Genomic DNA, 16,453 nt, shown 5'->3' on the forward strand with positions numbered 1-16,453 from the left:
CGCCTGCCGGTGGAACAAATTTGTGGCATGGTGCACAGCAAAGGCTGTGGATCCCCTTTCCGACCCTCTTTCTGAGGTTCTTCTTTTTCTTCTTTCTCTGGCCCGGCAGGGCTCTGCCCTGGGCACCCTGAAAGGTTATCTTGCTGCCATCTCCGCCTTCTTGCGGCTTCCTGATCAGCCTTCTCTTTTCAAGTCCCCTGTGGTTACACGCTTTCTGAAAGGCATTACTCACACGTTCCCTCCTGTCCCTTTTGTAATGCCTCAGTGGGACTTGAATCTGGTCTTGACCTTCCTGATGTGCGCTCCCTTCGAGCCTCTTCACATTTGTCCTCTTCGTCTTCTGACTCTTAAGACGGCTTTTCTGGTAGCCATCACCTCGGCTAGACGGGTGAGTGAGCTCCAGGCTTTATCTTCAAAGCCTCCTTTTCTGTCTGTTCATCCGGACAAGGTTGTCCTTCGGCCTCGTCCCTCCTTTCTTCCGAAAGTGGTGACTCCATTTCATCTTGGGCAGTCTGTCACCTTGCCCACCTTCTTTCCGCCTCCGCATCCTTCCAAAGAGGAAGAGAGGCTCCACCGTCTGGACCCAAAACGTGCGCTCTCCTTTTATCTGGACCGCACAAAACAGTTCCGGGTGGACGACCAGCTTTTTGTTGGGTACGTGGGCGCTAAGAAGGGGAAAGCTGTGCACAAACGGACCATCTCTCGGTGGGTCGTTTTGTGTATCAAAATTTGCTATTCTTTGGCAAAAAAGGACCCTCCTGTTGGGCTGCGCGCCCATTCTACTCGGGCCACAGCGGCTACTACTGCTTTGGGACGGGGAGTCCCTTTGCAGGACATCTGTCAGGCGGCGACGTGGGCATCGTTACACACGTTTGCCAGGCATGATTGCCTTGACAGCCAAGTCCGGAGGGATGGCTTCTTTGGCCGTTCTGTCCTCCAGGACTTTCTGGTGTGATCTTGGTTCGCAGACCCACCACCGGGGATGGTATTGCTTGGGTATCTATTCTAAGGTGAGGAATCTAACTAACGTGTTTCTTTCAGATGAACAAGTTACTTACCTTCGGTAACTATGTATCTGTAAGAAACATTAGTTAGTTAGATTCCTCACCGACCCACCCATCCTCCCCGTTCTGCGAACTGACATCTAGGGTTAAGGTTGTCCTTTTCAGGCCCCTAGATTTCATTTTTGGCACCAGTGTCGGTCTTTGCATGGCTCTGCGTTCCTGGCGCGGAAAGCTATGTACAAGAACTGACGTCAGCGCGCGAGGGCGGCGTCTAAGTACTCCGACGTCATTCCGACGCCGACGACGGACGCGGAGCCGCAGACGACGCCTAGCGACGCGCAAGGGGTATTGCTGACGAAAAATCTTCCGGATCCAGTCTGACGCCTGGGGATATTCTAAGGTGAGGAATCTAACTAATGTTTCTTACAGATACATCGTTACCGAAGGTAAGTAACTTGTTCTCCGGCCCCAGTGCCGCCACAGGCGCCGCACTGGGTGCCGTTTATCCCGCCCCTGCCTCGGTTCTCGGACCATTTCGTTACGACCTGGGATCCTCATTGGGATGGGGCTCCAGTTCAGTCCCGGCGGCACCGCTCCTGGCGCCGCTGGACCCCTCTCCGGCCCTGCCGCCTCGACTGGCTCCTTCTACCCCAGAGCCAGATGAGGACTGGGACGGACCCGAGGACCCCCTTGCGCGGCAGTGTGACTCCGAGCAGGATTGGGTGGATGACTTCAAGATGCGGGTGAACTTGATGTGTCTTCTGACCCGGGGTTTGCCTCGCCTCCGCCTACTATGGAGGAGGGCGCTTCCTACACTATGGTGCTGCGTCGAGCCGCGGAGACTCTCCACCTCGACCTCCCTACGGAGGCCCTTAAGACCAGCCTCTTACGGAGGTGCTCCAGACGGCATCTAGGTCGTCGGAGCCGCTGCTCCCTTTCAATGAGGCCCTTACCGAAGTCCTCTTGGGTACTTGGTTGCGGCTGGCCTCGGGGGCACCGGTGGATAAGAACGTCGTTAGGCGTCATCCCCCGGCGCATGGTGATCCTGCCTTCTTGACCACTCACCCGACGCTTGAGAGCCTGGTCATTTTAGGCCTTGACATCGCAGAGTGCCTTTCCCTCGGCTCAGCCGGATAAGGACTCTAAGAGGCTGGACCAATATGGCAAGAGGTTGTTCTCCTCAGCCAGTTTGGGGGTTGAGGTTGGTTAATACCGCCTGCTTATTGGGCTGGTACTCCCACGCAGTGTGCGATTCGGTGGCGGAGGTTCTGCCTCAGTACTCCGAGGAGGTCCAGACTGGCCTTTCCCAAGCAATTTCGGAGGGCAAGGATGTGGCGAAGTTTGCCATAAGGTGTGGTTTGGACACTGCTGCTTCATTGGGCAGGGCGATTTCCACAACGGTGGCGTTGCGGCGCCACGCCTGGTTACGTTCCATTGGCTTCTCACCCGATGTCCAGAGATCGCTCATGGACATGCCCTTCGATGGCTCCCGCCTTTTTGGTGATAAGGCTGACAATGCCCTGGATCGCTTTAAAGACTCTCGTGCCACGGCCAAGTCTTTGGGTCTTTCCTCGAAAAACCCTGCCACGACGGGGTTTCGTTCCTTTTGTGGCCAGGGAAGGGGTGCCCAGGCGCGCTCTTCCAGCAAGCCTGTGCAAACCCAGCGAGGCCGCGGACGTGGGTTCTGCAGGGGCGGGTCTGGTAACCAGCGTGCGGGGCACTCCACTTCCACCCCCGCTGCTTCCGCCTCAAAAGCGTCCTAATCCGAGCTTCAGGGGGCACCCCACGTCAGTGGGTGGAAGGGTTCACCTCCACCACGGGGGCGAGATTACGTCAGACAAGTGGGTGCTGCAGAAAAGGTTACTCGCTCCCCTTTCTGTCCTCCCCTCCAGCCATGCCACCTCGGTACCACCGCATGTCGGGGGATCATTTGGCGCTTCTCCGTCAGGCCAAGGGGGCCGTTGAGTACGTTCCCGATCAGGAAGTGGGGTGTGGTTGCTATTCTCACTACTTTCTGGTCCCCAAAAAGGACAAGGGGGACCTGCGCCCCATCTTGGACCTCCGGGACGTCAATCTCTTCCTCCGGAAGGAGAAGTTCAAGATGCTGACTTTGGCTCAGGTCCTGTCTGCCCTCGAGACTGGATGGTAGCTGTGAGAAGTTGGCTTGATGTATGATGTCACTAGTTCTAGTGTACACCTTATATCAGTCCAAATACCCTTATGGTGATTGGTTGTAAAGTCAACCTTCTAGACCAGCTATCCTAGTGGTAGCATGGACAAGAGCAGTCTTAGGCTAAACTCTGAATGGCATGTGAAGCCAGCTGTGATACCATATATAATCCCTTGAATACCAAATGAAAGGACACCACAACAGATATATATATAAAATAAAGTGTATTTATTCTAGTCAAACCCTCAGCACTCTTTATGAGATTAGAGGTAAGTACAACACAGTCTTATTTAAGCATACATTAAGTCACACAGGTAAGTAATACAGTTAGGCCCTAGGGGCCACGCAAACCATATACTAAGTAAGTGGTATAAGGACCACTGTCACGGAAATAGAATAGGCCTAGGCCTAGGGAATCGCTGGGGCTACACTACACTAGCTTTAGTTAGGAAGTGGGAGGCCCACGGGATTTGTGTGCAGAGTGGAAACACTCACGCGTAATGCGTAAAAGTCAATAGCAATAGTACAGTTTAGAAAACGGTAGATTTAGGACACTTCCGGAGTAGCTAGGAAGTTGAGACTTGAAAACTAGACACTAGGATAGTCACTATCCTGATGAGCACCGGAGTACCCAAGTTACCTAGCCCACAGGCTGCGGGTGCATAGGGGTGAAGATGCGTCGTTTTCGTCGTCGACTCCTATGGATGCCTGAAGAAAGATGCTGACAGGCAGTCAGTGAAGAGTGTCCGGTGGATCCCAAGGCTGGGATCAAGAAGAGAAGAAACCTGCAAGCAGAAGGGACAGAGTCAAGGTCACTAGCCAGTGACCACGTGGAACCAGGAAGGAACCAGGCGATGTCGTGAAGATTGCAGGTGAAGGTGAAGCTTGTCGCTGCAGCCAGGAGGACCAGGAAGCGTCGGACGACCAGGACCAGGAGGCGAGCTGTCCCACGAAGGCTCTTGCTGTCGGCGGCGTCGAAGTTGGACTAGGACTCACCAAGCCTTGGCAAGCGGAACCCACGAAGGACTTGCTTCTGGTGCAGACCAGGAAGGTCTGGGGTGCTTCTTTGCAGAGAAGCAGGAGCCAGTCTGGAGGAGCCAAACCAGCGCAGAAGATTTCAGGGTGCGTCGTCACAGAGGCCACTAGCCAGCGGGCAAGCAACCGGACAGACGCGGCAAGCAGGAAAATGCAGAAGGGCCCCACGCAGGACTCGTGGAGTGTGGGGGGCTGATCTTCGGTGCAGATGGTGCTTGGGGTTGGGGCTTCTCAATCCCCGGTGCACAACTTCGAGGGTACCTCAGAAGCTGCGCTTTAAGTTACTAGCCACTTTTCCCAGGTAGCCGGTCCCACGTCGCTCGTCGCCTCCACGGATCTCAGCTTTGCTGTGGATGTGGATCAGGGTCGGAGAAGTCTGGAAGTCAAGGCTCTGGTCGGGCTCTGCAGTCGGTTCCTCGTAGAACGTGGGCAAAGCAAATGGTAGTCTCTTGATGGTGCCTGTTTGCACAGGGTAGCCACTCCTTGGCTACAAGGGAGATTCTTCAGTCTTCTTCTTTCGTCGAATGTCGAAGGTCCAGAGTTTCTGTTCAGTTTTGCAGGTTCAGGATAATCTAAAGTCTTGAGGCCCAACTCCCACTCTAATACTAATCTGGGGGGCTGGGATACCTGCTAGGTCACGCCTTATGGGTGGGACCTGGGAGGGGGTGGTTACACCCACTTCCCTTTGTCCAGTTTCGCGCCAGAGCTGGGGCTGGAGTGCCCCAGCGCCGGTTTGAACTGGACTATGCAAGGAACACCTTGTGTGCCCCAGGCATGTCTCATTCCTTTCAGCCCACCGTGCCCCAATACACTAAAGGCTGTCTGGGGAGGTGCTAGCACCTCCCCAAGCAGGAAACCTATTGTCCAGGCCTCCCTGGCTGGGATCACTCCCAGCTGCAGGAGGTCAGACTTGTGTCGTGGCAGCAGCATCCATTTTGTGATGCTGAGGCTTTGGTCAGAGGCTAACAGTTGAAGTATGATTTTAACATGTCTTTCCCTCTAGAAGGGAGGAATAATATCCTCATCACCAGAAATGGTATGGGGGTATTATTCCAAAGTGTTAGACACCTTACACGACATGTTTTGATAAAGCCAAACCATAGTTACCATAACCGTTTAAGATTATAAGGCACTTTAAGAGTATATGGTAGGCTATATCATAGAACAGCTGTAAGGACTTAGTTCCGAAAGCTGCAGACAGGCTCAGCTCATGCTAGAGCACCATCTCACATGTTACCAAGCACTCTGCCTCCAGGATTGTTAAGGCCTGCCATAGGAGTGACTGATAGGTACACATGTGTCTATATGTAAGTTAGGTATAGGAATACTACACCTAAGCAAGGGGTGATTACACGACCTTGCCCCAGCTGAGTGATCAGCCAGTTGTGTCAGAATGGAAGGCCAGGCCAGGGGTGGCATAATACATGCTGCAGCCCCTGGTAGGCCTAGGGTACACCTATGCCCTGGGTACCTAGGGTACACTGTACAGGGGCCAATAAGGTGATCCTATCCAAATGGGTTATGCACCTAAAGTACATAGTATTAATTTAGAGAGAGAACAGCAGGGCTGTGGGTCTGATTAGCAGGCCCACAGCCACATCTAAGTCGAAAACCAGTAAAGCAAAAGCAAAAAGTGGGGGTGAACATAGAAAGCAGACCCTACTCTCCTACAGTAGCGTTGGACTTGCAGGACGGTTATTTTGACGTTCCCGTCCTGCCGGCCCACCGGCATTACCTGCGGTTCACGGTAAGCCAGGAACATTTTCAGTTTGCCGTGCTCACCTTCGGCCTTACCAGCACCCCTCGGGTGTTCACGAAGGTGATGGCGGTGGTTGCAGCTCATCTTCGCGTGTCAGGCGTGTCAGTCTTCCCCTACCTCGATGACAGGCTGTTGAAGGCGGGTTCGCCCCAGGCAGTTGTCTCCCACCTCCAGACTACGGCCGACCTCCTGCATCTGCTGGGGTTCTCCATCAATGTGCCGAAGTTGCACCCGAGTCCCTCTCAGCTCCCCTACATCAGAGTGGTTCTGGATTCGACGCTGTTTTGGGTTTATCCTCCCGAACAGAGAGTCCGGGATATTCAGGCTATGATTCCGCTCTTTCAGCCTCTATCCCGGGTTTGTCAGGATGACCCTCTGGCTTCTGGGCCTGATGTCCTCCTGCATCCTGCTGGTGCCACCTGCCAGATGGCATATGCAGGCTCTGCAGTGGGACCTGAAGTTCCAGTGGGCGCAGCATCAGGGCAACCTGTCCGATCAAGCCCAGATCTCGGAGGGCACTGCACGGCAATTGCATTGGTGGCTCACGAATCGCGATTGGGTAAATGGCAGATCCCTTCCCCAACCGGAGCACTCAGTAGTGACGGATGCGTCCCTCCTGGATTGGGGGGGGGCACATGGGAGAGGCGGAGATCAGAGGCCTCTGGTGTCCGGCTGAGTCCCGGCTCCATATCAACCTTCTGGAGCTGCGGTCGATCCGGCTTGCACTGAAGGCATTCCTTCCCTCTGTCCCGCTTTTCGTCTCGAGTGGAACTGCGGTCTGTTGTACGCCTTTCCGCCTATACCACTTCTAATGTCTCACAGTGCCTGTTAAAGCTGAAAAATCCAGATCTGTCTGGTAAGAAGGAATCTCCAGGAGCTATTGTAGCCATCGGAAAAAACATTAGGTAAGTAACTTGTTCTTTCTAAATGCTAAAAAGTGTATTGCTAGTACTTCCACTGGGGTTTTGGGTAAATTACCCTCCTTTTACTCTGCTAAAAGGATACAAGGTACAAAAGATACAAATCTTAAAGAGTGCATGTTTGAACGTCCCCTGCTAAATCTACCCAGTACCTGCAAATAACGCATCCATATGCTCTGAGCATTTATATTTTGAAAAGTTCTGACCTTTTTCTCCGATTTTCAGATTAATGCTTTTAGAAAAAGAACACTCAGACACTGGTGCATTGACAGAAATTCTGTTGGAAGCAAGCCCAGCACTTGCACATTCTCTAGGTAAGTAGGTTTTTCCCTCAAGCCTATATGTTTAAAAGTCACTTTTTCCTTTTTGTCTAACTTGATAAATTATTCTATGGGTTGAAGGTCCACATGGCCTCTCGGAAGAATAAGTATATTCCATTGTATGCCAAAGCATCTGTGTTTCGGTGCACTTATTAATAAACTCATGTGTACAAAAGTTTGTATACTTGATAGATTTAATGTCTACCTCAAATTGATGCCCAATTTAGGGGATTGTTACATAGGATTCAACATCAGTGCCTGTCCGTGAATATATGAAACAACTGTGAAATTCTAAACTCTTTATACATTTATAAAGTGACGGGCAAAATATGTTTGCCATTAAATGTAGACAAAGCTGTCCCATAACCATGCCAATCTAGCCAAAGAAGAAAAGAAGAGTAGTGCTTTATCAGGCATAAAGCATGGAACCAAGTTAAGCAGATACACATCAACTATCATTATCACATTGATCAATTAGCAAATTTGTGCCTTTCTTGAAAGAAAACGAGCTAGCCGCATTAGTAGAGGCTCTAGTCAGATTGTCTAGACTTCTTCAATATTCACCTTTTGGACATAACTAAGATGTTGTGTGGTAGGCTTGAAAAAATTCAGAAAATAACTCCAAATACAGCTGATTGTAGAGTTATCATGATGGATGTTCTGATCATATGTTCCCTTCACTGGTTGAAAACTGATCTTTGATGAAGTGTTTGTGTGTGTGTGAGGACCCCCTTACTTCCACTCTGGCTCAAAGAAGTTTCAGTTGGCTCATTCAGTACGTTTACTAGTTATCATCTGTGAGAAAGTGGGTTTCTGTTGCAGTAACCCCCCCCCCCCTTTTTTTGCCTAATAGCTGATGCACTTTTCCTTGTTGTGCCCTGGGCTCCTGCCAATCAGGTGCCCAGGACCTGTGTTCCTTCCCTAAAATACAAACTCCCAATTGGCAAACCCTGGCCACATGTCAGCCCCTAGTAAATGGTACCCTAGGTACCCAGGGCCTTGTGACCAGGGAAGGCCTCTAAGGGCTGCAGCACTCATTGTGCCACCCTTAGAGGCCCTGTACCCTTACACACACACACTGCCTTTGCAGGCTGAGTGTCTGGGTGCAGGACAAAACAGAGTCGACATGGCACACATCTCTGTGTGCCATGCCCATCTCCTACACTGCCAAGGCATATGTCAGCCACCCCTCTGGCTGGGTGCCTTATGCCTATGGTGTGGGCACAGGAGCAGGAGCCCTGTGCCCCTACAGTACCCAGGTCCATTCATGGGCACTGTAAGCACAGTGCTGCCATTTACAAGTACATGGTGCTGAGAGCTCGTCAAACACGAGCTCCACAGCACCATGATGGCAACACTGAAGACTGGGAAGTTTGGTATCAAACTTCTCAGCACATTAAACACACACTGATGCCAGTGTGGGATTTAATGTACTAAGCACCCCAGAGGGCATCTTAGAGATGCCCCCTTACAGCTACAATCCACGTCTGCTCTGAGGCTGCCCAGGCTGCCACACAGCAGACACGTTGCTGGACCCCTGGGTGGGAGAGCCCCTGCTCTCCCGGGCCTGCAACAATGCACATCCTGGGTGAGGTGAGAAATCTCCTCCCCCAGGATGAGCAAAGGGAAGCTTCAAACGCATGCCGCCAGTTGGAGTTTCCCCAGGCCACTGCAACCCCCCACTCTGGCGGGAAGCTTGGCCGGAAACCCCATACAAGGACAGGGGATGTGCCAGCCTGCCCACCCCACCCCTCAGGTGGGGGAGGCGAGGTGAAGCACATCTCCGGGCTCTCGCCATCTTGAAGATGGGAGGCCCTACCCTATCAGGATTAGGCTACTGCCCCCCTCCCACAGGAGAGAGGCAGGATAGGGGGTGTACCCACCCCAGGACAAGGACCCATTGGTCCCTGGCCTTCACCTACCTGTAACGCCCCTAAATCTAGTATTTAGGGGCCCCCTGAACCTTCCTTCCCCAGATTCCAGATAGAAACCTACAAGAAGAGCAAGAAGAAAAAAGACCTGCCCTGCAGCTGCTAAAAAGAGGAAGACACCAACTGCTTTGGCCCCAGCCCTACCGGCCTGTCGACCCTCGAACCTGCTCCTGCTCGGCATCTCTTGTGGCCAGCAACCTCAAAAACCCCGGAGGACCTGGCTACCTTTGACCTCTGATTCCCTGGGACTCCCATGAGTAGAGGCTCTACTCGAGAAACCTATTCCTAACTCCTGGCAGCAGCCCGGAACCGCGGACCCAACACACTCTGCACCAGCCAAGCCTGGCCAGTGCCGGAGTGGACAAAGACCCTGAGGACGACCCCACGGCGACTGTGACCCCCGAGTCCGGCACCCAAGGACCCCCCTCGACATCCTGGACGAAGCCTGCAGCCTCAGAACCGAGTGCCACCCCAGCCGCGACCAACCAGAGGGTAAGATTCCCGACGTCAAAAGGCACCCCGGCGCCCTGCGGCCCCCTGTGCCCAATCCCGGGGTACCCACCTAACCTACAACTACCCCACTTACCTCTCGAAGTGGTGGTGGCACCGGAAACATCCTCGTCCCCGAGCCTGCAGCCTTTTTCCAAACCGGAACATTCCCATTGATTTCCATTGAGCGCCCGAAGGCTCAAAAGCACCCTGCACCCAGCCGCCCGAGTGGCCCTGGCAGTGCACTCTCTACACTAACTTACTTCCCCACTTGCCCTGAGTAAGTGACCAGGAGCCCAGCTCCCACAGACGCGTGGCTTGCCAGACAGCAGCCACCAACCAAGGCCCCCCCTATCCCTCATAGGATAACATTGGGCCTAACTCACTCTGCACCCGGCCGTCCTGAAACCGCTGAGGGTGAACCAACTGTACCTACCTGACACTGGGGGACCCCTGAGTCTATGCCCGGAATTTCAACTCTGCCAGTCGAGTACTTACCCTTAAACCGCTAACTTCATTTTCCTCATAGGGTAACATTGACTGGCTTTTTTCTTCAAAAATCTTCTAAGTGTGAACTTTTCAAAACTGTAAAAATTCACCAAAAATCAGCCAAGTGACAAAAACGAATTTACTCACCTGTTCCTGGGTGAGCTCCCAGTGCTGGATCTTGGTGCCCAGCCCTGACCCTGAAAAGTACTCACAACTATACTTACCTCTAACTCATTTTTCTCCCATAGGAAACCATTGTCTGCTTTTCTGTGAAATTTCTTCTAAGTGTCTATGTTTACAAATTTGAAATATTCTTTTAAAATCGTACCATTTCTGCAAACGAAATTACTTACCTGTTTTTGATAAGGACCCCAGTCCTGGGCCTAGGCACCCAGTCCTGGATTACTAAAGTAACGATAAAGTACTCTACCTGCAATGTGAATTTCTTGCCATTGAGATCCATTGAATGTTTTCTTTGAAATATTTTCTAAGTGCTAACTTTTGAAATAGCTAAATATTATTTAAAAATCATTACAGTTACTAAGTCGACTTTCATCACTTGATTCTGAATACTGACCCAAGGCTGGTTCTAGGAGCCAGACCTGGAATTCCAAAAGTAATCTGAAAAGTAATTTATTACAAATAACCTGAATGTACCATTGAGCTCAATGCATTGTGATGTTTAGGAAATAGGATTGTTTATTGCAACCAACTGTGACTGTTTACAAAAATGCATTGCTTAAGACAAAAAGTATTTATATGCAACCTCTCATTCTGAGAAAGTATATTTTTATCCCCTTTGTGGTTCTAAAAATAAAACAAGCATATATTTTATATATATAAATCATTGGCCTAGAGTTCAGTTATTGAGTGTGTGAAACCATTTGCTGACTGAGTGTGTACAATAAATGCTTTACACTGTCCTCTGGTACTGCCTTACTGCTCGACCAAGCTACCACTTTTGAGAGTAAGGTCATACCTAACTTTGACCTCTATCAGCCTCTGGGGGACTGGGGACTCTGTACACCCTGTACCTATTAGGGAACAGTATATACAGAGCCACTTTCTCACATCATCGCATGCTGCACTCTTCACTAGTTATTGAGTGGTGCAGCATAGCACAGAACTAGTCAGTCTATCTTTCAAAAGTCACCATACCAGCAATCTAGTGTATCTACTGCTCAGTGTTCAATCTCTGTGAATAGTAAAACATGAATTTAGTGTCAAAATGAAAGCATAGTTCGCCTATTACGCCATGCTTACTGAGAGTTTTTTTAGATGTGGTCAATTTATGTAATCCATCAAATCTTGAATTTTCCAATCTTTATTATGGTGTAAATTGAATTTCTGATAGAGACTTCTAGCTGCAGAATCCTCAGCTTTTGAATTTTCCCCAGGCCTCACACTGGATCTGTAAAGTTTTCACCAGTACCTCTGTGCACCGTAAAGTGGCACTGTCCGACTCCGCACTAACGTCGTTCCACTCCAGATGTAACTCCCAAAAAACGACAGGTTTTAAGCCCTCTAGGCCTAGGGTCTGTCACAAGCAAATGCCTGTGATGGGGGTGAATGTTTGCATTGTTCAGCATTCCTTCCATCAATTATTCCTTTTACCACTCTAAGTGGGAAGGTATGCCCAGACGTGGGTCCCATGCTCACTGCATCCCTGGATTCAAGCTAGCCTGGCTGATATGGGGTGATGCCCTGAAAGCGGTCCCAGGATGCTTGTTTCCTATCCAGTGAGGACCTGGCATTGCAGTTCGGACTAGAATGTTCCCATGAGGAACAGGGTCAAGATTAATTTGCATGTGGCTGGGTCCAAACTGGGGTGGCGTGGTGAGCAAAAGAATGATGGATTAAACCCAGATCTTTGTGACTGGGTGTGAATGTTTGCATTGTTCAGCATTCCATCCATCAATTGTTCCTTTTGCTTGTGATGGATCCCCATCAGGTATGCCTGTTGTGCCGAGGGTCAAGGCACGACCCCAAAGCCTGCGGCGACAGCACGTCGAACCTGAAGGCCATCAGGAAACGCAAGGCAAAACATTACATCAACAAGCATATGAAGACTCCTCGCAAGGACTGTATCTGAAAGAAACACGTTAGTTAGATTCCTCACCTTAGAATATCCCCAGGCGTCAGACTGGATCCGGAAGATTTTTCGTCAGCAATACCCCTTGCGCGTCGCTAGGCGTCGTCTGCGGCTCCGCGTCCGTCGTCGGCGTCGTGCGCCGGGATGACGTCGTCGGAGTACTTAGACGCCGCCCTCGCGCGCTGACGTCAGTTCTTCTTTTTTCCGCGCCAGTAAGCGCAGATCCGGGAGAGCTACCCCTTTTAGTCTTTTTTGACTAAATCTTTTTGATCATTTTTGATCCTTGTCTGTCGACATCTGGTGCCGGTAGGATGCCTGGGTTCAAGGCTTGCGAAGATTGTCATCGACTGATGTCGGTGACCGATCACCACCGCCGGTGCCTCTACTGCTTAGGCCTCGACCACGACGCGGAGTCGTGCAACGACTGTCAGGCCCTGACTTCGAAGGCTAGGCGGGAGCGGTCCCGCAAGCTTCTCGAGCTTCGCCACTCGGCTCCGCGTCGTGCGCGATCCCGGTCCAGGAGGAGGTCCAAGGATCGCTCGCGGAGCCCTAGCCGACGCCACCATCGATCGTCGGGCTCCAAGTCGTCGGGTAAGTCCAAACACTCTAAGAAGTCCAAGCGGCGACATCGCTCTTCGGACTCCCCTCGCCGGTCGCGCGACTCGGCCGAGGGTCCAAGTGGTTCCACCCCCGCGGCTCCGGCGGAGCCGCAGGTGCCGCGTCCGCCCCCATACCTTCCGGTCCCTGGGGCTGACGCGGCGCCGGCGGAGATCAGTGCCTTCCTCTCGGCCATGAGGAGCCTGGCCCCGCCGTCGACGCCCGCTGGCGCGCCTTCGGGCCCCGCGGACTCGACTGGGCGACCTCGCGTGCCGGCGGCTCCGGCCCCGGCGCCGTCGACGACTCCGGTCTCGACGCCGCAGGTCCCCGCGGGGCCCTTGCCTGGGCCCCAGTCGACGCCGGTTGACCTTGTCACTCCTCCACCGGCGCCGACGCCTGAACCACCGACGCCGTCACCGGCGCCACCGACGCCTGTGACGCCGACGCCCCGGTTTAGCCCTCATCCGGACCCGACGCCGGCACGGCGTCCGCCGACGCCGCATCCGACGCCGCTTGAGTCCTACCATCTCTACAGTCCGGTTCCGATCATTCCTCCTGTTTATCAGGAATCGGAAGAAGGGGGCGACTGGGAGGGGTTCGAGGACCCTCTGGCTGTTCAGTCACAGCTTTCTCAGGACTGGGCAGATGAACTGGGGGAGGCCAGCGGGCTGGACACCTCGCCAGACGCTGGATTCACTTCTCCTCCGACCGTGGCTTCGGAGGAGGGTGCAGCATTTTCTGTGGTGCTGCGCAAGGCGGCTGAGGCCCTTGGGCTCGAGTTGCCTGCCGTGGCTGTGAGGACCAACATCCTCACTGAGGTGCTTCAAACCTCAGCAAGCTCCACTGAGCCTCTGCTGCCGTTCAACGAGGCCCTCACTGACGTTCTGCAGGGCACCTGGTCCAAGCCCTCCACAGTTCCTCCTGTGGATAGGAACGTTGCCAGGCGCCACCGCCCTGCTCCGGGCGACCCCAGTTTCCTGTCCCAACACCCCACCCCCGAGAGTCTGGTTATCCAGGCCTCTACTTCCCAATCCTCCTTCCCGACCGCTCCGCCGGACCGGGATTCCAAGAGACTCGAGCAGTTTGGCAAGAAACTGTTCTCGTCCCTTAGTTTGGGCCTGCGGTCCTTAAATACCGCCTGTCTCTTGGACCGTTATTCCCATTCCCTGTGGGATACGGTGGAGGACGTGCTGCCCCTGTGTCCGGAGGAGGTCCGGACGCGTCTTACCCAGGCTTTGGCCGATGGGAGGGATGCAGCACGGCACGCCATAAGATGTGGGCTTGACACCACGGACTCGCTAGGTCGGGCGATTTCCACCACGGTGGCGCTCCGCCGCCACGCCTGGATGCGGTCCACGTCATTTTCCGGGGATGTCCAGAACACCCTCATGGACATGCCCTTTGATGGCACTCGCCTGTTTGGTGAGAAGGCGGACAGTGCGCTGAACCGCTTTAAGGACTCCCGGGCTACGGCCAAGTCCTTGGGCCTCTCGGCTCCGCGGGCGCACACCTCCGCTTTTCGCCCCTTTCGTGGCCAAGGAAGGGGCGCCTCCTCACGTCCGCAAAGCCACCAGCCGCAGACCCAACCTGCGCGCGGTCGCGGACGTGGCTTCCGCCGTGGCGGAAATGGAGGCCGACGTGGTCAGCCCACATCCACCCCGGCAGCATCCGCCTCAAAGCCTTCCTAGTCCGAGCTTTCAGGCCCATACCACGCCAGTGGGCGGCAGAGTTCGCCATCACCTGCTCCACTGGTGGTCCATAACATCGGACAGGTGGGTGCTGCAAATCGTCCGAAGGGGCTACTCCCTCCCCTTCGAGACGACCCCTCCAGCCATGCCACCGCAGCACCACCGTATCTCGGGGGATCATTTGGATCTTCTCCGCGAGGAAGTTTCGGCTCTCTTGGCCAAGGGGGCCGTCGAGCGCGTTCCGAGTCCAGAAGTAGGTCGTGGTTGTTATTCCCACTACTTTCTGGTTCCCAAGAAGGGCAAGGGGGGCCTGCGCCCTATCTTGGACCTCCGGAACGTCAATGCCTTCCTCCGAAAGGAAAGGTTCAAGATGCTAACGTTGGCTCAGGTTTTAGCTGCCCTAGACCCTGGAGACTGGATGGTTGCGTTGGACTTGCAGGACGCATATTTCCATATCCCCGTCCTGCCGGCCCACCGGCGTTACCTGCGGTTCACGGTGGGCCAAGAGCACTTTCAGTTTACCGTGCTCCCCTTCGGCCTCACCAGTGCCCCTCGGGTGTTCACGAAAGTGATGGCGGTGGTCGCAGCTCATCTGCGCAGATCAGGGGTCCCAGTCTTCCCCTATCTCGACGACTGGTTGTTGAAGGCGGGCTCGCCCCAGGCAGTCGTCTCCCACCTCCAGACTACGGCGGATCTCCTGCATTTGCTGGGGTTTTCCATCAACGTGCCGAAGTCACACTTGAGTCCCTCTCAGAAGCTCCTCTTCATCGGAGCGGTTCTCGATTCGGCGCAGTTCCGGGTCCATCCACCGGAACAGCGGGTCCGGGATATACAGGCCCTGATTCCCATCTTTCGGCCTCTATCCCGGGTTTCGGTCAGGCTAGTGTTGCGGCTTCTGGGGCTGATGGCCTCCTGCATCCTACTAGTGCATCACGCCAGGCGGCGCATGCGGGCTCTGCAGTGGGACCTGAAGTTTCAGTGGGCCCAGCATCACGGCAACCTGTCCGACCATGTCTTGATCTCGGAGGGTACTGCACAGCAGTTGCAGTGGTGGCTCACGGACCGCGAGTGGGTCAAGGGCAAGAGCCTCTCCCTTCCCCAACCGGAGCATGTCGTAGTGACGGATGCGTCCCTCCTGGGATGGGGTGGCCATATGGGAGAGGCGGAGATCAGAGGCCTCTGGTCTCCGGCGGAGTCTCGTCTCCACATCAACCTGTTGGAGTTGAGAGCGATCCGGCTTGCACTGAAAGCCTTCCTTCCCTCTGTCAGGGGAAGTGTCGTGCAGGTGTTCACGGACAACACCACCGCCATGTGGTACTGCAACAAACAGGGCGGGGTGGGGTCGTGGACCCTTTGTCAGGAGGCTCTGCGCCTCTGGACATGGCTGGAACACCAGGGCGTCACCCTGGTGGTTCAACATCTGGCGGGCTCTCTGAACGCCAGAGCAGACGAACTCAGCCGCCGGTGCATGATGGATCACGAATGGCGTCTGAACTCCGAAGTGGTGCAAGGCCTCTTTCAGCAGTGGGGAGAGCCTTGGTTAGATCTATTCGCCACCGAAGAGAACGCGCAATGTCAGCAGTTCTGCGCGTTGGAATTTCCAAGGCGGCACTCGCTCGGCGACGCTTTTCGTCACGAGTGGAGTTGCGGTCTGTTGTACGCCTTTCCGCCTATACCACTTCTGCCCAGAGTGCTGAAGAAGATCAGGCGCGACCGGGCCCAAGTCATCTTGGTGGTTCCGGATTGGGCACGAAGATACTGGTATCCCGAGCTACTCAGTCTGTTGACCGATCCCCCGATACGTCTGCCCCTTCGGGAGGATCTTCTGTCGCAGCAGCAGGGGACGGTCCTCCACCCGAACCTGTCCAGCCTCCACCTCCATGCGTGGAGATTGAGCGGCGGCAGTTGATGCCATTTGACTTGCCTCCTGAAGTCTGTGATATCATTCTGGCAGCCAGG

At 53.9% G+C, this 16,453-nt stretch overlaps 1 protein-coding gene across 2 annotated transcripts in view; it reads left to right on the forward strand.

Moving 5' to 3' along the window:
• The window catches only part of ECPAS (Ecm29 proteasome adaptor and scaffold), an 819,497-nt gene that overhangs the window by 724,123 nt on the left and 78,921 nt on the right, over positions 1-16,453 (forward strand). For both annotated transcript variants that reach the window (XM_085641278.1, XM_085641277.1), the window contains exon 47: positions 7,114-7,202. In XM_085641278.1, coding sequence (XP_085497404.1) covers positions 7,114-7,202 — 89 coding nt within the window. The remainder of the gene's footprint in view (positions 1-7,113; positions 7,203-16,453) is intronic.

The sequence above is a fragment of the Triturus cristatus genome, chromosome 2_2, assembly GCF_964204655.1.
Source record: "Triturus cristatus chromosome 2_2, aTriCri1.1, whole genome shotgun sequence".
NCBI classification, from domain to species: domain Eukaryota; kingdom Metazoa; phylum Chordata; class Amphibia; order Caudata; family Salamandridae; genus Triturus; species Triturus cristatus.